This window comes from Nomia melanderi, chromosome 4 (genome assembly GCF_051020985.1).
Source record: "Nomia melanderi isolate GNS246 chromosome 4, iyNomMela1, whole genome shotgun sequence".
In the NCBI taxonomy this organism is placed as follows: Eukaryota; Metazoa; Arthropoda; class Insecta; order Hymenoptera; family Halictidae; genus Nomia; species Nomia melanderi.
Genome location: NC_135002.1, coordinates 1,482,106 through 1,509,887, shown reverse-complemented (window position 1 = coordinate 1,509,887; position 27,782 = coordinate 1,482,106). Strand labels below are relative to the sequence as shown.

Below are 27,782 nucleotides of genomic sequence, written 5' to 3'. Positions count from 1 at the left end.
GACTCGATTAGGTGGGGACAGCTCTAAGCTTATAAGACAGCGGAGCACAGCCCCCCGGGACCAATAGTCGCGAAACCTTGATTGCGCCGCGTGTAAACGAGCCGCGAATTGCTCGACGACGACGCGCGCTGATAAAACCGGGGAGAGAGACCGAGACGACGAGATCGGCCAACGTTATCTCTCGCTCGATTCGCACGCCGATCCCACGATTCACGATACTCGCGGTGGTGACAGTGATTATCTCGCCTTGTGGTACATACTCGCGCTGATCCTCGCGCAGATACCGTCTTCCTCTTTACTAGAGACTTCGGAGGACAGGGGCTGCCGGAGAACGCTCCGCGAAGGGGGCAGCTCAGTTTCTCGGCTTGGTTCACGGGATAATTACCGGAGGAAGGGACTTCGGATCGTAGTGAGTAACTGATTATTTTCGGTTTCCTCAGACGTTCGTTATAGTTTTCGAGTGAAAGTATTAATTTTCAAAATCATTTCGAATATTCGATGCTTTGGAGATATCGATAACTGCGAAACAAACTGAAACCAATCACAGTAGTAACTGATTATTTTCGGTTTCCTCAGACGGTCATTATAGCTTTCGAGTGAAACTATTTATTTTCAAGATCATTCCGAATATTCAATGCTTTGAAAATATCAATAATTGCGGAACAGAAAAACTGAAGTCATTTTCACTGGTACGGTTGTTCTAGTGTTAGTCTTCGTCCTCAAAGGGTTAACAGAAAGAGAGAAATGAGGGGAATATTAACCCTTTGCACTAGAAAGTTTTCCACTGGAAATATTCAACATTTCTTTGAAACTGATTTTGACGATAACTCACGGATAAATTAAGCGACAAAGCTATTTTATTTAAATATTCCACACAGCAGTACGAAGTTTCATTTGGAATACTAAATATTCAACTTCGTATTGCTGTAGCAAATCAAATGACTGAGAGTCACCTCTCGAATGCAAAGGGTTATAGGTTGAACGGCTGCTTGATTTCGACGGTTGAATAACACGAGAACTTCGATGGTTTTCTGATGGGGCTCGCTGATTGTCGAGTTATTGGAGATGAGGGGAGAGTTTGATGATTTGTAAGCGATGAACTCGGAGATACTCTAGGTGTTTGAGGGTTGCTGCTTCTGATGCTAGTAACTGAACGGTTCTTGGTACTTACGTTGATGAAAAACATCTTTACGTGGCACTTGTTCCTTTGTGACAGAGATACAAGGAGCAATTATTAATTGTTTGCTACTACGATTCTTACGCTACTCTGTTATCTAGTTATTTACGTTACTCGACAGTTTTATTTGACGTAGCTTGTGAATTATAGTTGCTCTGAGTCACTTGGAAGCTGCGGTCATGGGACTGCTGCGACAATGTTAACTATTTCGTCATTTCTGTCGTAAAGGATTTCTTCTATGCCTACACCATAGAATTCGGAAGTGTGCAAATTAATATTCTATATTTTTTAAAGACTTCGATTTCTCCAAATCCATATGTTCCTTCCGAACTAGGAAAATTTTGTAAATTAATATTCTAAATTTTCTGAAGACTTAGATTTCTCCAAATCCTTATGTTCCTTCTGAACGATATAAATATTCAAGAAAATTAGTTCGAATCCCAGCAAATCCACAATGATCAACGACTGCGCGATGATCCTGATCCCACTGAATCCGAGCGCGATCAGGCGCAACCGGAATCGAAGATCCAGCCGAGACTCGGTTCACCAAAATGGCGCGTCCTTAGGAACGGCAAAGGGCGAGCGCAAGGAACGCGTGCCCCGTTCGGCTAGCGGAAAATTTCGCGACGATACACGCGTCGCACACTGGGTCAAGACTATGACGCGGAGGAGAAATCAACGGGCCGCAATCTGTGCCGTGTCAGAAGTTAACTCGCCAACTGTTTCTACGAAAACAATTTCGCGAGAGGTTGGATCGTCATTGATCGGCGGGTCGCGCCTCGCGGAAGACGTTCTCCGCGCGAAAATCGCGCCAACATCGCGGCCCGTTAATCAATTAACCCGTTCGCCGCCGGCGTTCGTTCCAGAAGTGATCTTCATCGTCGCGAGAATTTATTAACGCGTTGCGCGCGAGATTTTAACGCATTTCGGACTCGCGCGTCTAACGAGCGTTCTTTGGTTAATTTCGCGGGAGTTCGATGATTCGTGTAGAATCGCAGTAAATCGATGACTACTTTGTTTATTTTACACTATGCTTTGTCATTATAGAGCACACGTGACAGTCATTTCAACCTGTTCGTTGCCAGCGAAGAGATACCTTGCAGTTCGCGCTAGAAGTATGGATTAATTGCTTCGATTACCACTAACGACGACATAATTTGTAATAAATACAGGAAGAATTTTTTATTTGAAATGAATTTTTGCCATTCGAAAACGTTCGACCGATAGCGAACGGGTTAATGGCTTCTGAGCGTCGATTGTTTTCCATCTGTCGATTATTGTAATCATCCTCTTTCATCGTGAATTCTTTTTCTATCGTTTACTGGTCTCTTGCGAGTGAATTTGTATTGTTAATTTTATTCGATTATCCTTCGTTAGAATGATAATGAAAGATTATTATAATTTTGCTAGGGTAGTGGTCAAAAGTTTCTTTTTTCGAATGAAGAAGTGTTGGAATAAAGAAAGTTTCAATTACAGAATTACGATGTTCAAGTTGAACCAAACTTCGAGTCTTTAAAAATGTATTATAACATTCATACAAATTAACGGATATTTTGAAGAACGTCAGAAGCTCCTTTAGATGTTTCAAACAATTCTCATCGCGCGCAGCGTTTGCATTTCTAAATTTCCATGCAGTTGCATGCGAGTGCATGGAAATAGAGTGAATTAGCGGTCAGCTAATAAGGATCGAGGATCCAGCGCCGGCGGGGTGGCAGATAACCGTTGAAAATCTTCCACTAACCAAAGAAAAATCCACGACGGTGGTCGGTGTGATTAATGGTTTCCTTGTATCCGATTCGGGTATCGTATTTGTTCAAGCTCGCGAAAGAACGAAGGAAACAAGGGGTCGGAGACACGGGATGGACAAAGAAGAGCGTATGTACGCTGTGTTTACACGGAAAGCGTACTCGATAGTCCATTGATAGGATTTCTCCTTTCACTGTGACAGTGAGAGGTGTTTGTGTACGTGTACGCGCACTTCTGTGCGAATCTTAACGTTTGTTCGGCCGAATCACGCCGATTTGTTGTTTGCTAGATGATTATTCGCGAAAATGACGTTAGGACTTCAGAATGATTATTGTTCCTTTGAATTCGAATGGATTGACATGCAATTTTTTATATATAGAGATGCGTTTATGGGAAATTTGTTATCGGGACTTCTGAATGATTCTTGTTTCTTTGAATTTGAATGAATTAATGTGCAATTTTTGATGTATAGAGAATTATTTTGGGAAATTTGTCATTGGGACTTCAGAATAAAGGAACGATTCTTGTTTCGTTGAATCTAAACGAATTGAAATAATTGGAATAATTGTTCTTACGAATCTAGATAAATTAAAATGGAATGTTTAATATACACACAGATATTTCTCTGGGAGAAACACGTATAAAATGTACACGAGCACTTAAAGTTACGCTGCTTTTCGAATTGTGTGTATTTAAACGTCTGCCAGATACGTGTTAATTATTCGACGTTTCCAACGCCACGATGGGAGAGTAATTACAAGAATCCTCCGGCAATCCCAACAGTTCACCATGTTTTTTCTCGGTGGAAAAAGTTCCGAGGGAAATGTTACGGTTCGGTGAAATATTAAGTCGTCGGGAAACTTTCTTCCTCGAATGTATTACGAGAAAATGCTTCGGGAATGAAATGAAGGTTGCTTCTTTATGAGAAATATTGGGTGGAATTTTTTGTTGCGGTTTCTTTCTTCCTTTGATCTGGGACTGAAGTTCGTTTAAAAGGCTTAACCCTTGTTCCTTATGAATTAACTTCTGTAACAAACTTTAGCGTTCAATCAGAATTTCTCTTGATACGGGATATTACTCGGTAATCAACACATTACCTTCAAATATAGAATCAATCGAATAGCTTAATATTTTCAGTTCATATTTATAAATACAATTATTCTTCGGTGCGTAAGAATCGAAGAAATCTACCACTTTTATGGGATTGTCGGCTTATAAATATTAAATTTCTATAATAAAGCTGATATTCTTGATAAATTCATCAATTGTGTGGTATAACGTAGCTGAACCGAACACGCGAATTAATCGAATCGAAGATGCAAGCCGATTACATCGAAAAAACGCAGCCGAAGTCGATAGAAAGGATTCGCGCGGCTCGTTTCGTCAGACGCGACTGTCGCGCGCTGAACTTATCAAGGTCACCAAAACATCGATAATCTCTGAAGCCTATCTGGACGAGCGCGAATGCGGGCAGATGTACCCAAGATTAAATGGCCCTGTGAACCGGCCACGCTTCGCACCCACAACGATAAACACGCCGAGAACTAGCAACTTCGAGGTGAATAAAAATGTACTTAGAATACGCAGCTGCCCATGCGGCAAACTTCGGATAAACGGTTCGCAGGGCTCTTAAATAACGAGATATTTACCGCTCGTTGGATATTGTTGCATTGTTACATCTTGCGGTTTCCGAGCGAAAACGTTGCTCGCGATGGGAAACTTGGAGATTTTGAAATTTACGGATATCGAGGTGTCCAGTATTCAGACTCCGAAGTTTCCTAATCTTCAATCTTCCCATTTTCAGATATTTAAAGTTTTTAATTATCAAACTTTTAAGGTTTTCAATTCCCAAACTTTCAAATGTTTCAATTTTCCCATTTTTAAACTTCTAAGCTTTCAACATTTTCAATTTTCCCATTTTCAAGCGTTCAAACTTTTCAATTATCAAACTTTCAAAGTTTTCAACTCTCGAACCTTCGAACTTTCAAAATTTTTAATTCTCAAATCTTCAAACTTTCAAAGTTTTCAATTCTCAAAGCTTCAAACTTTCAAAGTTTTCAATTCTCAAACCTTCAAACTTCTCAATTATCAAACTTTCAAAGCTTTCAATTCTCAAACCTTAAAACTTCTCAATTATCAAACTTTCAAAGCTTTCAATTCTCAAACCTTCAAACTTTTCAATTATCGAACTTTCAAAGTTTTCAATCCTCAAACCTTCAAACTTCTCAATTATCAAACCTTCAAACTTTTCAACTATCAAACCTTCCAACCTTCAAATTTTCCAATATTCAAACATCCAAACCTTCCAATCGTTCAATCTTCCCATTTCCAAACACTGAACCTCTCCAACCATCCAACTTCCCCACATCCAAACGTTCCAAACTCCCAAACCCATAAAACACCTCTCACCCCTAAATTCGGCGTCACCTCAAACCAGTACCATTCCACAAACCAATTAACCTATTCCCGTCCACACCGGTTCCGTCCGCGAAATTTCCATAATTCACTTAACCCGGCCGAGCGGTTCCTCTTATCGTGTTTTCGTAATTCATTCATTTATGCAACAAGCCCGCAATCCTTTCCTCGATAAAACCTCTGTCAGGTGAAAGTTCTTTGTTTATAAGTGCCGGCGTTGATGCGCGCCGAATATTTCTCTGTGCATAAGTCACGAGATCGGCCGGCCGAACGGAGGCGGAGGATCGCGCGATAATCGAGATCCGATCGGGCTCGCTCGTGATCTGTCGCGACTGCTAATTCACAAAGCGGTGTCGGAGTCGCGTGTGGAAACCTTGACCCCTCGGAAACGTTACGAAATTCGGTCGGGCCTCTCTCTCTCTTTCTCCCTCGCACGTAATCAACGTTAATATCCGAGAGAACGCGACTACGCAATTCGATGCTCGCGATCGCGATCGACTTTGAACGTTGATCTACGTTTGAAAACTGTAGGGCAGACCGACGGCCAGTTCGAGCATTTTTCTATTCGCTCGCTCGTCTCGTTTCGCAGAGAAAGCAGCCGAAACTACTGTTGCCAATCGATATTTTATTTCGATTTCTTCGGCAAACTGTTTAACACGTTGTAAATTACGTCTATAGCTGTCCTACATTTTTAGTATTATAAAACAATTTAAAAAATCACTGTTGAGTTTATTACCCTGTAAATCTTTTAGCCTTGTTTTAATGATTGGTGAAGTAAAAAAATTACTCCAGAAAACTCCAAGAAAAATAATTCGTAGTCATTACAAAGTGTTGAGGCATTCACGTAAACACGTTCCTAGTTTCTCTTCTTTTTTTTTAATATATTTTCCTAAAAAAAGGTGGACGTCTACAGCCGTTTTTTGCGTATCAGAGAAATCGAAGCTGTGAAAAACAAATGACGGTTACGGATGTCTACCTTTTTTAGGAACATTTATTAAAAAATACAATAATTTTAATCTGTAAGCATAAAATCTTGATCGAACTCCACAAGAACTAACTGACAAAAAGAAGAAGTGTGTTTTTGGAAGCACTCACCGATTTCATCTTTCATGTATATAAATGTGTTTCTCACAATAAACTACAAATGCGAATAAAGAGCGTGAAACACAGTATTACGTAATCGAAACATTTGTCTAATTCTCGAAATTCTGGGTTTAGGATAATTCACGGCTCTTGTGATAAAGTCTGTCTAATTATGTTTCATAAATGGAACCCAGAATTTTAAAAATATTCATAGAGTTCCTCGAATTTCCCGAGAAATTTCGAATACTGGTCCAACTCGTATCAGTTTCTCGTGAAAAATCTCAGTTTCGTAGTAATTCTCTGACGATTTTTTAACCGCGTTGTATTTTTCTAACTCTGAAACGTTCGTCGAAATCAGGGAACCGGTTTCCTACATCCGTTGGAACCGAAGTTTTAGAATAATCTCCGGTTCTGGACAAGGTTTAGCAACAGCGTCCGGCTCCCGTTATCTTATCCCTAAGTTATTTTAATATATTATTACTCGTATCCTTTACGTCATACGGTCGCATAAAGAAGATAGCGCTGTGATGATTAGTATCGCCATTCCCTTGGAACTTATCATTGTAATTATTTCTCGGATTCTGATTGGTCTGCGATGTGTTAGAACTAGGGGACGAGTTATACGAGCGAAAACACTCACCGCCAGTGGATCCTTTCGTCAGCATCTTCCTAACGACTGCGGTCTTGTCGGTGTACGCGTCGACTTTGGCAATGTCCTCGCACAGCTTCTGAAACGCCTCGAAGGAATCGTCTTTACTCGGAACTGCTTTACGGTTCTTCGATTTCGAATCTGCCAGATCCTCGCTGGAGGACTTGTCTTCTTGTTTGGTCTTATTCGGCTTGCCGGCTTTCGTGGGAGTCGATTTGCGCTTCGAAGTGTCTGCTTCTTTTTTCGCTTTCGGTGTCTTAAACGGCGCTGGAATTCAAAGAAGAAAGGAATAATAGGATTGAGGTTATAAAAATTTTAATTTGGGAATAGATGACTGCAGTGCGCTGCTTTGAACAATGAAACTTTGAGTTACACTTTGAAGAGAACGGTAAAAGAAATTGAAAAAGTTCAACTTTGAAGTATCGAGCTAAACAGAATTCGAATTGAATAAAGGGAACGTTAAAAGAACTTGAAAAAGTTGAACTCTGAAGTATCGAGCTAAACAAAATTCAAATTGAATAGAGGGAACGTTAAAAGAACTTGAAAAATTTCAACTTTGAAGCATCGAGCTCAACAGAATTCGAATTGAATAAAGGGAACGTTAAAAGAACTTGAAAAAGTTGAACTCTGAAGTATCGAGCTAAACAAAATTCAAATTGAATAGAGGGAACGTTAAAAGAACTTGAAAAATTTCAACTTTGAAGCATCGACCTCAACAGAATTCGAATTGAATAGAGGGAACGTTAAAAGAACTTGAAAAAGTTCAACTCTGAAGCATCGAGCTCAACAGAATTCGAATTGAATGGAGGAAATAAGTAAAAGGAGTGACGAGGAATTCATTACTGATCATTAATGATGAAATGTTTGGTAAGCTATCGCGAGCTATAATCTGCCGCGGAGTTAATAATAATCCGCGCGCCGTGCGCGAGGTTGCTTCACGGCTCGTAAATCATTAGGCGGAAGCCGATCGTTCTAATAAGCGATAATTCTCGAAGGATATGATTTATAGGGAGGGGGGGGGGAACACAATTTGTAGTACGCGCCGCGATTCAATTGAGGCAGCAATTAAAACGTCTTAGCTGGTGCTCGCGGGGCAAAGCGAGATAACCGCGCGGCGGTAGCTGCTCCGGCTGTCGGCATCTCTGCCCGAGAATCGCCACGAATTCGTCTTTATCTCGCGGTGACACGCGAGCGGAAGTGTTATCGATAACGAGACGGCATCGGTCTCTCGTCCGTCGATCCGCGAACGGGATCCACGGATCGAGCGAAGATGAGAACGAACGGATCCGTTGCCCCCGGGCGTCGAGATCACCGCGAGACGCCATCTTGCCGCTCGCCGGGAGAGAAAAATCAGAGCGGTGGATATATCGATCGATGATTCACTTGTTTTGCAACGACGGCGGTTTTGAAATCGAACTGTGCTAGACCGTGCCAGGTTCTACGCGACTGCGTCGATACCGAGTGGATTCTACTGGAGGCCAATGGATTCCCGTAGATTTTTATGGACTTTGGAGAAGGGTGCTATGTTGTCGCGGAGGTTAGAGGAGTCTGATGGGGTCTCTTGGGTTAGGCTTTGTGTTTGGGTTCTTGGGGATCTGCTGGAATCCGTTGGACTTTCTGGAATCCATTGGACTCTGCTAGAATCTGGTGGATTTATATAGAATCCATTGAAGATGCTTGAAATCCATTGAGCTCGTTTGGAATCCATTGAACTCTAGTAGAACTTATGGAACTCTCTTGGAATCCATTGGACACTCTTGGAATCCATTGAACTCTACTGGAATCTATTGAACTCTCTTGGAATCCATTGGACACTCTGCAATCCACTGGACTTTCTTGCTATTGGTCTACCTTAGAATCCACTGGACTCTGCTGAAATCCATTGGACTCATTTGAAATTTACTGGACTCTGCTGAAATCCACTAGACTCTCTTGGAATTCACTGAGCTTTGCTCAAATCCACTGGACTCTCTTGGAATCCACTGGACTTGAAATCCATTGGACTCACTTAGAATCCACTGGACTTATTTGGATTCTACGGAACTCTACTAAAATCTACTGACCTCTCTTGGAATCCACTGGACTTGCTTCAAATCTATTGGACTCACTTAGAATCTACTGGACTAACTCAAAATCCACTGGACTCACATGCAATCCATTGTACTCACTTAGAATCTACTTGGTTCCCCTAAAACCCATCGTATTCCCACAAAATCCCCTATTCTCTCACAAAATCCACCAGACGTCATCAGCCCCATCAATACCTATTCCCTCCCACTCACCTCTATCGAGTTTCATTGGATTCTATTAAAACTACACCCCTTCTTCCAAGCCCTAACAGACCCTACCAACCCACACTGCACTTCATACTTTCCATAAACAGCCAAGTGCTTCTCGAATATTCTACGATCCTTAAAAAACAAAGAGAACAGTGCATCATCTGTTTACACAGCTACCAATGCTTACCAGAATTCTCGAATTCCTCGAGCTTCTGCAGGATAATCTTCCTATCCTCTTCACAGAGATCATGCCAGCCATCGATATCCTCCTCGGGATCGTCTATCCGCTTGGTAGTCGCCCTCTGCTTCGCGAACACATCGAACAGGCACGTGACGTGGTGCCAGGCTTTCATCTTGCCGTCGCCGAACGGATTCGAGACCAGTTTCGCGATCCTCACGGCATCCTTATCGATCGGGCACTTGCACTTCTTGCATTTCGCGCGGCCAGTCTTCGCTCGCTCCACCGCGAACGGCTTCTCCTCTTCCTTCTCGTCGTCCGACATCCTCCGGAACCTTAAACGAACCCTTAATTCCATCAATTTCAACGTTAATTCCCACAATATTCACAAAAGATCAATTAATTGCCGCAGAATTCTCTTCCCGATTGTATTGGTTATATTTAATTTACCGTTAACAATGAACAAGAACAAAAGGAAGTTTTCGCCTACGCAATGAATAACAATGCTTTCATATTATTTTCATCATTATTCGCATCATTTCATTACACTGACCGAGAGATCGTTGAGAATCAATTCTCGAAACTTCTCTTCTTTCAGTCGATATCTCCATTATTCTCCTCTGTTTCGAGAAATACAAATTTCATTCATCCTGCAAGCATACTAATATCTTCAAGAAGGTTCTACCTAACTCCAACGTGTAACTTCGTTAGCGATTTCGTATCCATTACAGAGATTCGATGGAAAATTCAAAGAAAAATCATTTTACATGTGGCTGTTTACCGTGTCCGACCATCGCCCGACTATCTCCACTTAAACTCTAGTTCTTCGTTTCATTATCCATCTTTGTATTCTACATGATCCGTGGAAAACATCTAATCAAAGAGATTACAGTAGCAGAAAACGCGTAGAACAATAAACGTTTCCAACGTTCGAACGTAAAACAGAACGCTTCACAGACGAAGTGGCTTTGATTCCTACTTCATTTTCCATAATGCAACGTCTGAAAAATAATATCCCGCGATATCTGCTGCTGAATCTCGCTCACAAAGGGCCGCTAATTACTGCACATCGATCGATCGCCTTCCAACGTCCCTCTCTCCATTATATTGATGAACTCGCGTTCCCCGCTCGCGAGAAGAAAGAACTCGCGGAGCGTTTGAAACAGAAAGAAATCCGCTTGAAAGGTTAATCCGCCGGAAATGAAGAACAAACGCGCATTAAGCTACTAGCTCGCTTCTTAATCCATTCTGAAAGGGGTGAAACTGAAAGGGAAGGCGAGGCGGGTCGGATTGCTTGCCGAGTCCCAGCGATCGCTGCGACCAGCTCGTGAACGCCGGAACGTCTCTGAAATTCAGTTTCACTCGGTCGGAATTCAATTCGGCTCGCGTGCCGAAGAAATTGTCAATTTCTGGAACGGTTGCATGTGAATAAACCCATAAGATTTTTCGATATCTTCCGATTTTCGGAAATCTTGAATGAATAACATTCGTTTCTTCGTTGTTTCTAAGTCGGAAAGCTTCTAAATGCATTGTGTAATCATTTCGGAAGCGGAAACATTAATTTCCTCAATTATTCTTTCCCGACCGACTCATTTATCAGTCGTTTCCGCGATTTTCTACCTCTTTAACGCGCCGCTGCGCAGGATTGCTTTGAATACCTTTCATAAAGCGAAGGGTTATTAACTGAACAAACAGAGTTGCGCTCGCAGAATGCGTCCCTCGTAAATCGAATTTCACACAGCCCGCGTAGCGACGACGGAGCGAAGAATCAATGAGAAAAAAATGGTGGCGACCGGTCGGGACGCGAAATCGCTGGATCCCGGCGTCCGCCATTTTGCCGGGCGTGCGCGGCCCGCCGGGAAGAACGCGAAGAAGAGAATCGCGGCGATAAGAGGAAGCCGTTAATTGAGCGACCGCGATAAGAGGCCGAGGGGCTGTTATTGTCAATTAACGCGGCGATTGGTCGGGATCTTTGTCGACGCGCCGCGGAACGCCGGCAAACAATGGCAGAGGATCGTCGATCGAGAACTCCGACCGCTCGTTCCTCTCCTTCGAGTCTGTCGCGAGCTTCCGCCGCGGATTCGAATGAAAAAGTTAATCTCATCTTAGTTTTAACACGAAAGACTCGAAGAAACGTGCGCAAGCTGATTCGGCCGAGCGTTAACAGCGTCGCGGTGCTGGGATAAAGCACGCGAAAGATAACGCCGCGCGAACGGAACAGCATCTCTTAATTGGTCCGCGTATCTCGGCGCGCTGGTGACAAACACTAATGAACAAAGTCCGGGAAAATAAAGAGGTTTTGTCCGCGCGTTATGAAGAAGTGGGGAAACTGTTTGAATTTCGTTTGAATGTTAATTATTGAAGATTGGTATCGGAGAACTCGTTTGCATCCTTCGGGACAGTCGCGTGAAATTTCACTTCGACGAAGTGGATTTTGGAAGGATATTACAATTTAGAATATTTTATCGTGGTACGAATGTAACGTTGAAAGAAGTTCGTTGAACAGGTCGTTTTACGAATCGTTCGCGTGAAACCAATTATGGAATTCCGACGAATGTACCTTTAATTCAGCGGTATTTCCGTCGGTGGAAATAATTCGGTCTCGCGCGTCACGCGTGCCGCGAGCGGGAAGAAGAAAATAGTGGGAAATTATGCCGCACAAAGAGATCGACGGAGCGTGAGCCTCGCGTGGCGGGGAAATGAAAATTCGGAGGAGAAGCGGACGGAAGGCGGCGAGAGGGAGGACCGAAGACTGGACAGGCTTTGTCCGTGAACGCCGATATGAGCCCGGATCGTGAATAAATCAGGGAACGCGCGACATTTCCATCTCGCGCGACCTAACGAACCGTGCCTCCTCATCAATCGTCCGATCGGCCGTGTTCCTTTCGAATCCTATCGGCGAAATCCCGTCGAAATATCTTAGCACTAGAATATACCGTGAATATAGAGCGATACAAATAGAGGCTACAATAGGGATTATTAATAAACGAAACTCCAAGCTTCGTGACGTTCCAGTGAACACAAAAGTCTCTGATCAGGTTCTAATTATACTCCTCTCGAATGGTGTAACTAAAAATAGAATTACCCAACTGGAATTACATTTTACGTAGAATTCTATCTATAACGAAATGAACCGAGTGGAGGTGCACAAAAATTCATTACAACTCAAATTGTGAACCATTTCCTTGCATCAAATTTGAGCCCTTTGCGACGATGTTTCTCGTTATAAATATTCATTACTCTAATAAATATGAACGTCGGTAATACTGTCTGCCAATCGAACGAAACATAATTTTACAGAAATTAAGGGACATTTATTTCGATATTCCGCGTGTCGCATCACGCAAACTGGAATATTGAATTCGAAACGTTATCGTCCTCCGCTCGATAAAATAAATAAAATTTATCAAATTTTCTGCTTTTCGTAGATTTCAGTGGAATAAATATTCTTTCTACATATTAAAGGGGAGCCCTTCTTTCTACACCTTCTAAGTATCTCGCACAATCGTTTCACGAGCAAAACATTAGTTCCCTCGATCTGCGAGCGACTCGTAACAAAACTGTTTAGAAATCCTTCGCGCCGATACATCCATGAGATATCTGCCACTGCGAATTGTTGATTGAAGCTAATTTCGAGGAGCGCGCATCGTTGAACGCACATCCGTAGGAGAAGCCGACGGGACGAAAGGCCGCGAGGCGGTTTCGCGTTGTAACGAAGCGAGGAACGCGTACGTACGAATGGCACACGCGTGGGCGGGCGAGCTACAGAATCCTCGTGCCAGCATCTCGGGCCTCTACAGGTGGTAGGAGGTGCGGCTAGGAGACGGGGGTGGCGGCGGTTTCCGCTCGGGGTATAATAGAGGGTGCAACAGCCCTCTCCGCTCATTCTTCGCGCACGCACGGTCCCGCCGAAAAGTTGATCTCGCGCCGCGATCGTATCCTTCAAACGGAGATTTCCTCTCTAGACACGAACAGAATCTATCCTTGGATCATCCTCTGCTCGATCGACGATCGATTCATCGTGCGAACGTTGTTTCAAGTGATTTAACCGGAGGTGCGAGGCTCCCGTGATTCAGCAAGGTAGGAGGCTAGGACAAGTTCACTCGTTTGTTCACTCGTTTTTTCACTCGATCGTTTATTTCCGATTCCATTCGATTTTCACTTGGCGAGACTGTCTCCTTGTGTACTCTGTTCTCTACATTCGCTTGTTCGTTTTCGTTGTTCCCCTTTGTACGGAGACTGGGGTGAGCAGGATTCTTATCGTCTTGGAACTTGAGACTTCGAGTGTACTTTCGGAGAGATTCCATCGTAACTTCTTGCGTCGCTCTTTATGGAATAAAGTTTCCTGTTATTCCGCGATTGTTCTCGTGTTAACAGTTTCCCGGGTGAGAATGGAATTTCTAGTTTTCTGGTACGCGCTGTAAGAGTGTTGATTGAAACGATCGACTTGTATGGAATCAGTTCGTTGAATAATTTCCCCGAAAGTTGCTAGATTTCGATAACTAAGAGAAGCAGATCGAAAGGAGTTTCAATCGATCTAAGCGTTGAATTCGCGCGGTCGATTAGTAAGATCCTCCTCGATCGCCACGCGCGAAGGGTTAAATATCTCGCGTCACTCGTTCCCCGGTGGCTAATCGTTTTGTTTACCGGGTAAACGCGTCGCGACGCGATTTCAGATGAATCCGCGGCCGTGAACCGCGAGGCTCCGCGAGGAATCGACGCGTGTATGCTGGAAAGACGAGAAGAAGAAGGGAGAAATGGAACGATCGGCCGCGGAACGGCGCACGGTCGATCGGGCGACCGGCGCCCGACAAAATGGCGGTCGGAGCGCGCGTTCGCACGGCGTTCTTCCTGGCAGACGATACTCCATTGTTCGGAATGGAGGCCGCGTTTGCGTATGCCGATCCGCGGACGCGGAAGATGACAAAGGCTATCGCCGGCAAAAAGGGAGGCATCGCGTGGAAAGTTTTTTTCTCCTTTCGCTGGTGAGCCTTTTTGGGTGAAACGTCTTGTTAAGCGGAGAGCTCGGACGATCGGCAATGAGGCAATACCTCGGAGCTTTGTTATTTTCGTGATTTATCTTTGAGATGTCAGATATTTTCTAGTTTCCCTCGATTGTTCCGTTTAATTATTTCGGGAGAATTTGAAGGAGCTTCGAATTTAAATCGTTTCAAATTTAAATCTATTCCTCGGCTCTCGATCGATTCTGCTTTTACTGAGTTCAGTCGAACCTAGATTTTTTAGATTACAATCTACTGGAATTATAGAAATATTATAGAAATTATAGAAATATTATAGGAATCACTGAATTCGTGCTCCTAAATCCAGAAACCGCTGAACCTACAAATTACCAGATCCGCGAGATACTAAATCCACGAATGACAAAATTGACGAATTACTGAATCCGCGAATTACCAAATAAACCGATTAACCGCCGAATTACTGCAAACCCTCCGCAGCCGAAATAGCCCGCGCGACAAAGGCCGCCGAGCCGATCCGAACGAATCCATTAGAGACTCTCGCCATCAAAGTTTCCCTCGCATCGCGCTCGCAGCCCCGCGAGCAGAAAGGAAGGGAATTTTTCAGGGTAATTAGAATTTCGCCGCAATAAAAACGAATGGAAACCGGCGGGGGGCGGTCGGGTGGCAACGGCGGAGGTGTCGGACGGCAGGAATTACGCGCGGCCGGAGTTTTTCGTGGGCGAGAGCCGAATTATGTAAAGTGTAATTGCGCGCATCCCTCGTCGATGTTATCGGGCCGAAAGAGCGAGCGCGTCGGGTCGCCAGATAAATTGCGCCCGGCTTGCATGAATACCCGAGCGAGTCGGGCCAGAATAAGACCGAACGAACGAACGGACGGACGAACGGACGAGGTTGGCCGGGTCATCGGGAATTATCCCTTTCGTTCGATAAGACCGATCGATAAGCGCGCGGATAAGATTACGCGAGATCGCGAACGCGGATCGAACCACCGTCCACGGACGATATCTTCTCACTTCTACATCGAGCCGACGGATCAAGGCGAGGGGAGGCGGAGCACGGTTTGACAAAGTCGGAGAATTAGATTATTTAAAACCATTGTGCCGCACGTGTCGAATACAAACGTGCGATAAAGGAAATATCAATTTCGTTAATTTCGATGATACTTTCTCGAACGTAGCGATTATTGAGATCGTCGCGATTGAGATGAGTCGGAATACGGTGTAGATAGATTTTAAGATGAGTTTAGTTTAATTGTAGATTAAGAATGAAATCTAATTTCTTTTACTTTGATTCTGTTAGAGTTGGTGAAACTATGATGCACATCGTGATTGGATTTATGTTAATCTAGATGATCTAGACAGTCTACTGGTGTTATGTTTGAGAAAGTAATGAAATTGATGTATCATTGAATGCGTGGTCATTCGCGGCGATTATTGTGAAATATTCTCGTCGGTATCGACCAATAAACAAATTTATTGTGCTTACTTGTTTTCATTGATTTAAATATCTTCGCGCAGCGACGGTATCCAATTGTAAGACGAGAATTTCACTGGTTTCAACGTTCACGAGACTACATGGAGGCCTGCGAGGCCGCACGTCCGTGTTCAACGGTTAATCGCTGTCGAGAGATTAGATTCGCGAATTCATTTCGGCGATTAGAAAGCGTTGGTACTCGAGGATTATATTGTGTTGCGCAACCGGCTTTTTTCGACGTGTTTATCGACATGTAGACTGTAGATTTAAAGAGGCACGGCCTCGGAGGAGTGTGTCGAGATAGGTGGACGATTCGATGCTCGAAATTTGATTACGAAACAGCGTTTCTTTTGTGATTATTGATATTCTTTATTTTCGAGAATTCTGTATTCAGACGATCTTGATTTTTCAGGAACACTTTCGTTACGATCGTAGAAATTTGGAAAAGGTTTCTTGTACTCGATGGTTTTGTGAATTATTTCCTAGTTATTTTTTAGGTGTAACAAGTTGAATAGTTATGATCCATTGGAGTACAAGAAACTTTTTCCAAGTTCCTACGATCGTAACTATTCAGTTTGTTACACCTAAAAAATAATTTGGAAAAAGTTTCTTCTACTCGATGGTTTTGTAAATTATTTCCTAGTTATTTTTTAGCTGTAACAAGTTAAATAGTTAACATTCGCGATCTAAATTCTTCCACCATCCAACCTATCAACCTATCGAAGTTACCTTTATTGTCGATGAATTAGCGATCGACCAATTGCGACGGAAGCTTCGGAATTCGCCGTCAAACGCGAACAATTAACGAAAGGTTAATCGTGTCTAGGAAATAACGCTCATTAGGCCTACCGATTCTTCCTCGGCAGGAATCCACGGGATTCATAACCCTGCGAGAATTCCGCGGGCAAATTCGAGGAACGTGACACGCGACGCTCGGGTTACGCTTTGAATAATTAGTTCGACTTCATCGCATCCGGCGCTGCCGGGAGGTACGAGGCTCGTTTCCGGAGGCCTGGCACGGGCGAAATCGAATCGAGAAACAGAGAGCGGCGATCGCGAATTGGATTAGCGACGGAGACGACTGCTCCGGAAACGCAACAAGTGGAAACTCGGAAGCTCGGCCCTGCTTTCATCGACAATTTCCGTTTGCATCGATCGCCACTTTCACGTTTTATACGGGTTTTCCGGTTTCTAGACGAGAGAACTTGGAATTTTTCATGTTGCGGATTGGACACTTGATCTTAGTTTATTAGTTAGCATTGGAAAATAGGTGCTAGGTATTTTTTTATTAGTTACTATTGGAAACTAGATGCTCAAAATTATTTTATTCCCTGTTTTCTTCGATTTCTAGAGGAGAAATCTTGGAATTTGCAACGTTGGAAATTAAATAGTTGGTGTTACAGTATTAATTAGTATTGGAAAATAGGTGCTAGGTATTTCTTTATTAGTTACTATTGGAAACTAGATGCTCAGAATGATTTTATTACCTATTTTCTTCGATTTCTAGAGGAGAAATCTTGGAATTTCCAACGTTGGAAATTAGACGCTCGGTGTTACAGTATTAGTATTGGAAAATTGCTTGGTATTTCTTTATTAGTTACTATTAGAAACCAGATGCTCATAAAGATTTTACTACTATCAGAAACTAGAATCACTCGCATTACTGTCACAGATTTAAATCGCGTAAAACTGAGCATCGAGTTGAAGTTTCATTCGGTTGCCACGCTTTAACAGCACACCTCTCCGGCGGTGTCGGTAAATTTACATTTCCACGAATAGAATAAAATGCCTCGTAAGTACTATTTCTCACGCGTAACGGGGTGACGTTCGAAATATCATCGCGATTCCGAGAAATTCTGTACATTTGAAATCCACGGTGCCAGTAATCCGTGGAAAATCCGCGACGATCGGTCGGCGGACGGGATCGCGATGATCCCGCGTTTATGGAAGCGTCCCCCGAACGAGGAGCCGTCGGAAATTAGCCTGAAAAAGGAAAACGAGTCGTCGCCGGCGAAAAAACGAGTGGCGGGATCGCCGAAGCGTTCAGGATACGTCGCGATAACGACCGATTGTCGGAGGGTCGACGATATTCACGGTCGGCCGAGATGCTGTGGGAAGAGCAGGGAAAACGAGACAAGAGGAACGGGAGAAACGGGGAAAAAGCGACGGAGAGAGGGAAACGGGAGATCGATCCTCGAGATAAATCGACGTTTGATGGCTCGTTCGACTCGAAAATGAACACCCACGAGGACAGCGAAGTGTCTGGGTTAGCTCTGAACTCTCGCGGCCACTGCGGCCTGTTTCTCCTCGAATATTATTTTCCCTGTTGTCTCTATTGCGGATTGATCGGACCTTCGCTCGTTTCGGCGAAGATTTTCGCGTTGCGAATCCGGGGGTGTTCTACTCGCGGTGAATGATGGATGAGCGAGTGGGAGGGAAAGTTTAGCAGTGATTCTTCGCAGTTCTGATTTCTTTCGTTCCCTTCTATGAGTTTAGCTCTTATGATGTTGTACTACGGTGGTTTTTTATTCTCTGTGGTTTTGGTTTCAGATTGTTTTATGGTTGTTGATTTTGAAGTTTCGGAACTGTTCGCGAAAGCCCTATCTAGAGAGCTGCAGGAATGTTGCGTATAGTAGTTGCTAATGAAATTAGGATGCTGTATATGCTTAGATACAGATGTGATTAACAAGTACAGGTTTCGAATTTTTGAATTGAATTAAGAAATTAGAAGTGTTGGTGGTTTTCCTAATGTTACGCGATGCGTTCTGTTGTTCCAGCGATAAAGAGGATCAAGGGAATGACGGGAAGGTCCAGCGCGAAACGGACGGGCTTGTGTCTGCTGACACTGTTATTATTCTGCCTCTCCAACGGCAACGTCCTGGTCGTCGGAGACCCGGGCCCGATACCGTCCGAGTTGCTCTACAGCGAGGCATTCCTTAACAACGCCGAGAATTTGGTAAGTAACCTCTTGCTGGCGAAAGCCCTACTTTGGTAGTCCTACTCTATTGGCAGCATACTTTTGATACACATGAAATTCATACAAAAACGTCGAGAAGCAAAAGAAGCTTCAACAAAATTGTAAAGGAAATGACAAAGAATTTTTTTGCCGGCGAAAGCCCTACTTCGGGAGCCCTACTCTGTTGACAGCCTACTTTTGATACCCAAAAATATTTGATACGCATGAAATTCATACGAAAACGTCGACAAACAAGAGAAGCTTCAGCAAAAGTGCACAAGAGATGACAAAGAATTTTTTTGCCGGCGAAAGCCCTACTTTGGCTGCAACCAAACTACAAACACCCACAGGAATCGTCTTATCAACGGATTGTTCCACGTCTTCTTCGCAGATTTTGATGAAGAAGCTAAAGCAGGTGATAGAAGAGAAGAAGAACGTAGTCGAGAGGGAGAAGGAGCTAGACGACATGCAGATCATGATCGAATCGGTCCTCGAGCCAAGGATAAAGGACAAGCCCTCGACGAGAGTGGATTACTCGGCTGAAGAATTTCGGACGCCGAACACCGTCATGAGGCAGACGCAGCGCGAAGGGAAACGCACTCCGCTCACTTGTGAGTACCGTTTCACCCTTTACTTCCCCTCTCCAGTGTCACCCTTTCTTCTCTCTGTCAGCCAAGCTATCCTAAAACACCGACTAAACAAACTATTCAATGTTTCATCATGCTTTAAATACCAAATGTTCGGTATCTAACGATTTTCCTCGTGCATTGATCAAGAAACGATCCATGTTACAGACTCGAGTAGAACGTTGAATGAAATTCACTTTGAATCGACGTTGCGAAGAGATCTGCCTGTAACTTGATTAACAGTCACGCGAGAACTGCATCGCAGTAACTGTTCAATAGAATTCGAAAGCTGTTTAAATTTCTGTGAAAATAACGTGTACGTCTGAACTGATATTAAAGTCGAGTCGGACTGAAGATTCTAAGTAGAAACGTTTCTGATTGGGAGAGCAATCTTGAAAAATCTTGATTGTGTCTGTTCCATCAAAGAAACAGTTTCGACTCTACATTTTCGACGTCTAATTAAACAGTCGTTGAAAGAATCGTTTCTCGTGAAACAGTTCGAGTCTGTGACGTCTCGGAAACGTACGTTCGTCGAGTCGGAAAGGTGTTCTATCTCGGATTAAACAGACAGGGCAAAGTAACCGCGAATCCGTGGAGAGAATCCGTTGGAACTTCCGAAGGTCCACGGATCTTTCGCATTCTCTTCGCTCCGTTTCCTCCGCGATTAAGTTGAACGGACGTGCCTCGCGTGGCAACCGCCCTCTCACCCGGAAAAACACGAAAACCGAGTCGGATACGGCGCGTTTTCAACGAGCGAATCTTATCCCCGAACTCCGTCGTTCCCTCGACCCGTCGGAAACTTTGCCGTTTAATTGGACTCTCTCGTTATGCCTTCGGAGAACTCTTAACCCGTTCGATTTGCTTCTTTGTGTTATTATATTTTGAAACATAGAATTCTCGTTTGTTCCTAGGAAGAAAGATAGATGAAGTTTATCGGTTGCAACTGAATTTTTCTAAGGTTTAGATGTATTTGAAAGTTGTATGGAGAACTTATAAAGGGTTAAAGTGTGAAGATTGAAATTCGTATCGGTTTCGAATGAGGAGAGTGATATTTTAATGGAGAATAGTTAAAATTATGTTTGAAGAGTTCGGCAAAGTGAGTTTCGATGAGAACTCGACGATCTTCTCTAAATTTCCGATGTAAATCGAGAAGTTACGATCGTTGATCGTGAGTCAGATTCCCAAGAAATATTCAGCGAGCTTGTTTTCAATTGGAAGCGGCGTTAGGATCGCGTTTCAGTTTCAGGGTATCGTTTACGTTCGAGCAGCGAAAGACTGAGCAAACGAGAGTGATCGAATCGATTGCGCCAATTGACTTTTGATTCGCGTGACGTCAGGAGCGGCGATTCAGTCGAATCTTCGCGACGTATAAAACATCATCAAGATCATCAAAAGAAGTTCCCGCTTCCTCCGAATCCGTCTGCCAATCCAATCGCGTCCATTTAACGAGACCCGCGAAAATTATAGATTGAAAAGTAGAACCCCTTGCCTTACGATTGATTTCTCAACTATGATCGATACAACCACTTTTAATTAACAATTCATTAAGAAGAACAGATTTAGAGGCATACTCTACATCAATCTTAGCTTCAAAGTACAACAATTAATAATAGAAGAACAACATTAAATCTGAATTCAATCGAGTAACGTTCACGCTTCGATTCTGTTCAAAATCTACACAACGTCTCACATTATTGCAAGGCAAGGGGTTAAGGGTTAAACCCCTCGCTCGAAACCTCGATAAGCCATCAGTAACTCAAAGATCTAACGTCTCCTAATGTGCATCGTCCACAGATACGATGCTGTGCCACTTCAAGATCTGCAACATGGGTCGCAAGCGGCAGCTGCACAAATAGGCCGGGCACGCGGACCGTTCGCGGACCGGCGAAAATGATTGAGCCTCTCCGCACCCTCCGCCTCGGACGACCAAGCGAAACACGCGCGCCAACCGGAAAGAACTCCAGAACGGGAACGGGCAGCACGCCGCGAACCACCGGGAGAGAACGTCGCGACGTCGCGCAGCGAAGATCATCGTCAAAGTCGCCGTCTTCGTTTCATGCATCGATCGAACGAAGAAGATTCAAATTTGCCTAAAAGATGTCCGAACTGCGGCCAACGACGCCACGGGGACGCCGAGGATTCGCCGAGGATGCCGCGGATCGCCGCCATATTGGATACTCCGGCGCCACCTCGAGAATTCCTCGAGGCATTTCTCTAATTTGCGATCTTGGACGTCGACGAAAAATTGTCTGGCCGAATCTGCGAGGCTGATACGTGTAATTCAGATTCTCTTTGCTGTATCGGAGATGAAACAGTCTCGCGAATTCGTCGCGGCGGTTCCGCGCTGAGGATCGCCGCCATATTGGAGATAGGAATGCGCGAAAGCCTCGGCGAATCCTTCGTCGCTCCGCGAACGTCTCTTCCCCGTTGGGAGAGCCGCGAACCGAATCCCGCCGGAGATGTAAATAATGTATTGTCGCGGCCGGACCCGTCTGCATCACTTCCGGGCTGAGGAGCAGGGGGCGTTCTCCGACTGGCTCGGAAACGCGTCCCCGATCGTCGAGAGAAACGGGAGATGGGCGAAACTTTTCATCCGGCGCGATAGCTTCGAGTAATAGAATAAATATATTTTTGTCTGTTATTCTTGTACGGAAGTCGGTGTGCCGGGGGACTCGCAAGTTCTCGGTTAGTTTGACAACGGTATACACTCGGGTAACGAAGAAACCTTAATTAGATCAAATTCCGATTTCCTATAACTTCGGCTACCATTGATGAAGGTTGATTGTTCAAATTTGCTTCTCTTTTCTTTGCTTTCTTCGACGAGCTCGCTTGTTTCGGTGAGCTACCGGTGAACAAAGGTCTGTCGGACGATATTAATTACATCACAGTGAGTAATAGACGATTTCTATAGACGACCGACGAAATTGAGCGGTTTACGAGCCGCGACGAACGCTGAAACAAAGCGAACGTCAATTGGCTCGATTCGAGCGAGATAATTGCTCGGCGAAAGAGGATGACGCAAACCAGACGAGAACCCGCGACTCCGCCCCGGCGTCGTAGGTGCGAACGAAAGATAGTATTCCCCGTTGAACGAATCGTTCGCCGACGCGACGAGATCTATCGCCCCGCGGTCGAAAGTTTCGCCGATCCCCGAGAGCGGATGACAGAGCGCGCGTGTGTTTCGCTTCTAGTATTCCACAGTATAATCGTTTGATCCGGTAATCGAGGACACTGCATTCACGCCGAGAATCGTGAAGCGGCGTCTTGAACGGGGAGAAGGGAAATATCGGAAACCAAAGAAACAACGATCCTCCGCGAGTGAAGTGTCCCCGACCAGTGCCATTTGACAGAGAATCGAAATGGCGAATAGGTATTTATTCGTTAGCTTTAAGCGAGAAGGGTGCACGGGCCGAGGGTACACAGTGTTCTCGAGAACTGTCCTCGTCGAGCGAACGAGAGAAACTAACAGGTCGAAGGAAGAGAAAAATAAAAAAAAATAGAGAGAGAGGGAGCGCGAACGAATTGCAAAGGAAAGTCTTTTTTAAGTGAATTTTCTTCCTTTCTGTTGCATGCGCCTTGGAACCTTCTATCCTCAAACATGGCTGATCATTGGCGGGATAAAAAAAAGTATTCTACCGCGGTTGGGATGTTCTTCCTGGCATTGTTTCAAGAAAAATGAGAAATACGTGTTTTAATAGAGGCAGAGAGAGAGAGAATAAAAGAGAGAGACAGGAAAAGAGAGGCCGCCTGCACCCTTCGAGCAATTATTTATAATCGTTTCGCGAGGAGAAACGTGTAAAGCGTTCACGTAGCCTTTTTATGCGCCCCTTTTTATTTATTTAACCCTATCGACCCCCTCGCCAGCCCCATTTTAGCGTAACCCGATATTTTCGAAGCGTAGATCGACGATCACCGCGGTCGACGGTCCGTTTCCGTTGAAGATCGCACCCCGTCGCAACAATGGCGTCACGCCGGTGAAAAGTCGGAAAAGCGGTAGGTGTAGAAATTTGTGAAATTTCCATCTAATTTGCATTTCACATTATCGACAACTTAATCTAGACTTTTATGCATCCATGGGAAATTTGGAAGTGCAAAATTTGACAGAATGCGTACGACACAAAGTAATATGTTCTACTGCTTTTCATGACGTTTGATAGGGAAGATGATTTTCCATTGTATTTCTGCTTTTCTAATGAAGTTCTCAAAAATTTCAATTTGCAAATATCCGCTAATGAGACCTTTTTTCTTCAACATTGGAACTACCGGATGGGTCGAAATGATTCCAGATTTAATTTCTTCCAGTTGTTCGACAGATGACAAATGCTTTTCTGAAGTACTAGAGAAACTCGTTTAACGATACAAGTCTCAATAATTGCACTGTTCAGGTGTCTACGGAATTTTAAAAAGAATTTAATGTTAATTCTTTCTTAAGCTTAACACGTTCGCTACCAGCGTCACATATTTAACGGTCGTAATCCTATATTTTACATAATGAAAATGAAATGAATCCTATAGATATTGTTATTACAAATGATAAACTACATTATATTTAGCAACTCAATGACTCGTTTCAGTTTCATCCTTCCAATACTTTGTTTAGATTTATTGGATTGAAGGAAATATTATAATTGAGATCGTCATCGAAATAAGCGCTGCTAGCGGACGCGTTGTCAGTAGTCATCACCCAGTATGAAAAAGATACAAACATTTAAATAAAAAGGCTACAAATTTTCTAAGGCAGCAACCCCACTAATTTGAACTACTGGAAGTCACGTGACGAACGTTGCGACGAGGGTAAATCCCTAACCTCAACAGGTCACGCGATCGAATGACCGTTCGTCGAATTGTATTTCCTACCGATACTTTCTTCAACGCTATTTATCATTTAAATACATTGTACACGCATGTCTCCAGCAACCCCTGTCGTCGTGATTCGGTGCCACGCCATATTTGAAATCTCGCTGTATTATAACGAACCCGGAGAACACGTGACCCCCAAGAAACCCCTTAGTTAAAATCGGATCGAACGAGAACAGTTCATCGTTTCCCCCGTTCGGTGTTGAAATCGTTTGGGAAACGTCGCAGTCGTTCCACGATTCGTCGCGACAATGTATCACGCAACGATAGCAGAGAATAAAACGTGTAAACGTATGTGCGTGTGGCGCTAAGCGCGTCCGTGATTTTGTTTATAAACACCCGAGACGCAGCGCAATTGCATCGAAATAAATCACGTGCGAACTGATCTTGACACGAAAAACGTCGGCAGGCGGCTCTCTTTCCTAATCTATTTCTCTATTATTATTATTATCATCATTATTTTCTCTTTTCAATGAAACCGATCGGAAGTACTCATTATCATTTACTGACATTTTGAAATCAGATTTTCGTTACACGAAAAGTACGAGATCGAACACGCCCCTAATATAACACGTGCTCCGAACACGTGACCAGTCGCGAGCACAATACAGATTCGGTCATCCGTGTCATATTAAAAATTGCATTATTATTCAGTGCACACACTAAATCACGGTTTTCCTTTCCATCGATAAAATCACGAGTGGTTCTCAAGGCTGAAGAGAAGCGAGACCGGACGACAGTTCGTTTCGGAGTGCATGCATACGACATAACCTCAAATCCGCGCGAACAGCGTACTCGAATTTTCATCGGAACACTTACGAGCTGTCTGAACTTCTTCTGGAGCAGTCGACGCGCGTTCATCCACCATGCACGAAATACAAAAATCAGGTAGCGGTACTATTCAAAAGATGAAATAAATGTCACGGCCGGTTCGGAGCGGATCACACGTCACGACATCTTGACAGAACGGCGGGCAACTCGTATCGACTCGAGCGTCACGGGTAACACCATTTCCTGCTTCGACGAATTATCAGTAGCAAACGGGACGAGAGGAGAGTTGTATCTTCGAGATAATTAACGACGACGTAAATTAAGTGATAGCTTTATTCGCTTGAAAACGTAAGCGTATATTTTTAAAAATGTTTCATCGATCACTCGACCTAGTGTTTCACAAAATATATTTATGTGGTGTTCTGCAGTCCGTGTGTACGATATTTCAGATTTGCTTGCAAAGACAATACTATTTACATTATTTCCTCTTCTGTTTGTGCTTCTCTGGTTTCCCGTGTCTGTCTCCGGACCGGTCGCGATCCCGCCTCTTCTTGTTACTGTGTCTCTCCTCGTGTCTGCCGTGTCGCGAACTGTCGCTGTCCGAGCTAGACGTGTCCCTGTTCTTTTTCCTTTTCTCGCTGTCGTATTTTTTATTGGACCGATGCTCTTTGTGACTCTCCTTTTTACTTCGACCTTTGTCCCTGTGCCTGTCCCTGCTTCGATCTTTGCTCCTGTGTTTCCTCTCCTTCTTGCGTCTGGACTCGTACTCGTATTTTTCGCAGGAATCGTCGCGATACTTTCCTTCCCTGTATTTCTCTTTCTCCGAGTACTTCCCTCCGTTACGGGAATACTCGGAATCCTCTTTCCTCGCCTCTTTCCTGCGCTCGTGTTTCCTGTGGTCCAGCACTTCCTCTTTGGTCCTCCTGTCAGTTTCTCTTCTGTACCTGACCTCGTCGATACTGTCATCTCTTCTCTGGTTTCTCGGTCCAGGCTTTTTCCGATTTTCATTAGCCGCGTCGTCCTTGTCATCGAAGTACTGTATCCCTTTTCCCTTACCCCTCCACCTCATTTTGGCCACCGACTGCGAGAAGTCCACGTGTATGCGACGGTCGTCGATTAGCACGTTGTCCATCTTGAAGTAAGCCTCCTCGCAGCTTTTCCGATCGGCGAACTCTATGAACGCGTACTGCAAAGAATCTCCTGACTGACGATCTCTGATGACTTCACAGCTACAAAGGAACTGTCCGTGTCAGTAAGGAATGAACATATAGCAACTAAAAATATGATAAGAGTGTAGAAACGTACCCAACGACTTTTCCAAATCGGCTAAAGATAATTTCCAGATCGTCGTCGTTCGTGACAGGGTTCAATTTACAAATAAAGAGAACATTTTCAGGTGGTGCCATATCCGCATCTGGAATGTCTCCCACAATTTCCAGTATTGTCGCTCTTGCTTTTGCTTCCTTTTCTTTTTGCATCTCTACAATCTCTTCTGTTGTCATGCCAGCTGTATCGTCTATAACTTCGTCTGCTCCAATTCTGTCACTCTGGAAGTTTAGTAAACATTATAAAAAGAAAGGAATAAAGTTTTTAAAGTACAAAGCAAGAAAATCATACCATTAAACATTCTTTTGTAGGAGGTGGACTTTGATCAGGTACAATGAAACCTCTAGGATCCTCGAAAGGATCTTCCAAGATGACCGTATGAGAGATACGGATATCTTGATAGGGCCTATGATCTCCATCACAGATTGTGTCATTAAATTTAAAGATAATCTCTAAGCCTTCCGTAATTTCCCCAAACACGCAATGTTCTCCATCCAATGACTGAAGCTCGGGAGCCAAGGTAATGAAAAACTGAGAGCCCAGCATGTTGTTACCGCAATTAACCATAGACAACAAACCGCTTCTATCGTGTTTTATTTTTGGCATCTGCTCTGCCTCATAGTACCGTGCTTTTTCGCCTAACACGATACCGTAAACACTTTCACCCCCTTTCCCAGTACCGGTAGGATCGCCAGTCTGAGCAATGAAATGGCTCTGAACAGAATGGAACAAGTTCCAATTGTAATACTTCAGTTTGCATAGCTTCAAAAAATTCCTACACGCTGTAAAAGATAATTTAAATTAACGCGACGTACTGTGTATCGTGATAGCAGAACACTTAACCTCTATGCACATTTTCGACTTACTTTGCGGGCGTTCATCGGTGTACAAGTCGACGGTAAAATCCCCTATAGTAGTTTCTATTACAACTGCCATATTTTCATAGTGATTTCACCTTTTATATAAATATTCGATTCGCCCTCGGATATTATTTACATATTCTGTAAACTACACTGCAGTTGCAGATAGATATCAATCCCCACTCCAATGGTCCCTATGGTCAACAGTTGAAATGAGATCTCTCTCACACCGTGATAATCGATAATCTAATGTGTATTTCTGCTAGTAATCGATGCGGGCATTAATAATCGTCAATTACAGGGTAATAATAATCGTAGATATTTAATTTCTTCATACGTTAACAATAAAACAATCGAAACGATTTATGGCGCCATCCATGGTGAAACGCTTAAGCTGCTAGCCA

General features: G+C 43.8%; 3 protein-coding genes across 7 annotated transcripts in view; 1 reads left to right on the top strand and 2 right to left on the bottom strand.

Annotated features, from left to right (window-relative positions):
- LOC116428328 (uncharacterized) lies at positions 1-24,821 on the top strand. Of its 2 annotated transcripts, none has more exons than XM_031979807.2 (4): positions 1-409; positions 18,760-18,938; positions 19,330-19,549; positions 21,359-24,821. In XM_031979807.2, the coding sequence occupies exons 2-4, from the start codon at positions 18,780-18,782 to the stop codon at positions 21,418-21,420; spliced, it is 441 nt and encodes a 146-aa protein (XP_031835667.1). In that variant the 5' UTR covers positions 1-409; positions 18,760-18,779; the 3' UTR covers positions 21,421-24,821. The 2 variants fall into 2 exon arrangements, with proteins under 2 accessions (XP_031835667.1, XP_031835668.1); XM_031979808.2 differs by lacking the exon at positions 1-409 and adding an exon at positions 13,428-13,607.
- DNAlig3 (DNA ligase 3) overlaps positions 1-25,441 on the bottom strand; it is a 51,916-nt gene extending 26,475 nt beyond the window's left edge. Inside the window, exons 1-3 of one of the 4 annotated variants that reach the window (XM_031979800.2) lie at positions 25,241-25,441; positions 9,537-9,874; positions 7,062-7,337 (exon numbers count right to left, since the gene is read on the bottom strand). In XM_031979800.2, the coding sequence (XP_031835660.2) occupies positions 7,062-7,337; positions 9,537-9,852 (592 nt within the window). In that variant the 5' untranslated portion in view covers positions 9,853-9,874; positions 25,241-25,441. Of the gene's footprint in view, positions 1-7,061; positions 7,338-9,536; positions 9,875-15,994; positions 16,149-25,240 lie in introns of those variants that run through there. The other 3 variants (XM_031979799.2, XM_031979802.2, XM_031979801.2) reach the window with 3 other exon arrangements.
- A 66-nt stretch (positions 25,442-25,507) lies between these two features.
- Positions 25,508-27,765, bottom strand: LOC116428326 (peptidyl-prolyl cis-trans isomerase sig-7). The gene is made up of 4 exons (XM_031979804.2): positions 27,385-27,765; positions 26,810-27,300; positions 26,498-26,739; positions 25,508-26,421 (listed from the first exon to the last, which is right to left on the bottom strand). The coding sequence occupies exons 1-4, from the start codon at positions 27,452-27,454 to the stop codon at positions 25,671-25,673; spliced, it is 1,554 nt and encodes a 517-aa protein (XP_031835664.1). The 5' UTR covers positions 27,455-27,765; the 3' UTR covers positions 25,508-25,670.
- Between the last annotated feature and the right edge of the window lie 17 nt (positions 27,766-27,782).

Excerpts from the sequence above, each read along its gene's own strand:
- LOC116428326 (XM_031979804.2), bottom strand. The coding sequence starts at position 27,454 with ATGGCAGTTGTAATAGAAACTACTATAGGGGATTTTACCGTCGACTTG. Across the intron at positions 27,301-27,384 it reads CACCGATGAACGCCCGCAAA|CGTGTAGGAATTTTTTGAAG; the intron begins GTAAGTCGAAAA and ends TATCTTTTACAG. Across the intron at positions 26,422-26,497 it reads CGATTTGGAAAAGTCGTTGG|CTGTGAAGTCATCAGAGATC; the intron begins GTACGTTTCTAC and ends GTTCCTTTGTAG.
- LOC116428328 (XM_031979807.2), top strand. The coding sequence starts at position 18,780 with ATGACGGGAAGGTCCAGCGCGAAACGGACGGGCTTGTGTCTGCTGACA. Across the intron at positions 18,939-19,329 it reads TTAACAACGCCGAGAATTTG|ATTTTGATGAAGAAGCTAAA; the intron begins GTAAGTAACCTC and ends TCTTCTTCGCAG. Across the intron at positions 19,550-21,358 it reads GAAACGCACTCCGCTCACTT|ATACGATGCTGTGCCACTTC; the intron begins GTGAGTACCGTT and ends CATCGTCCACAG.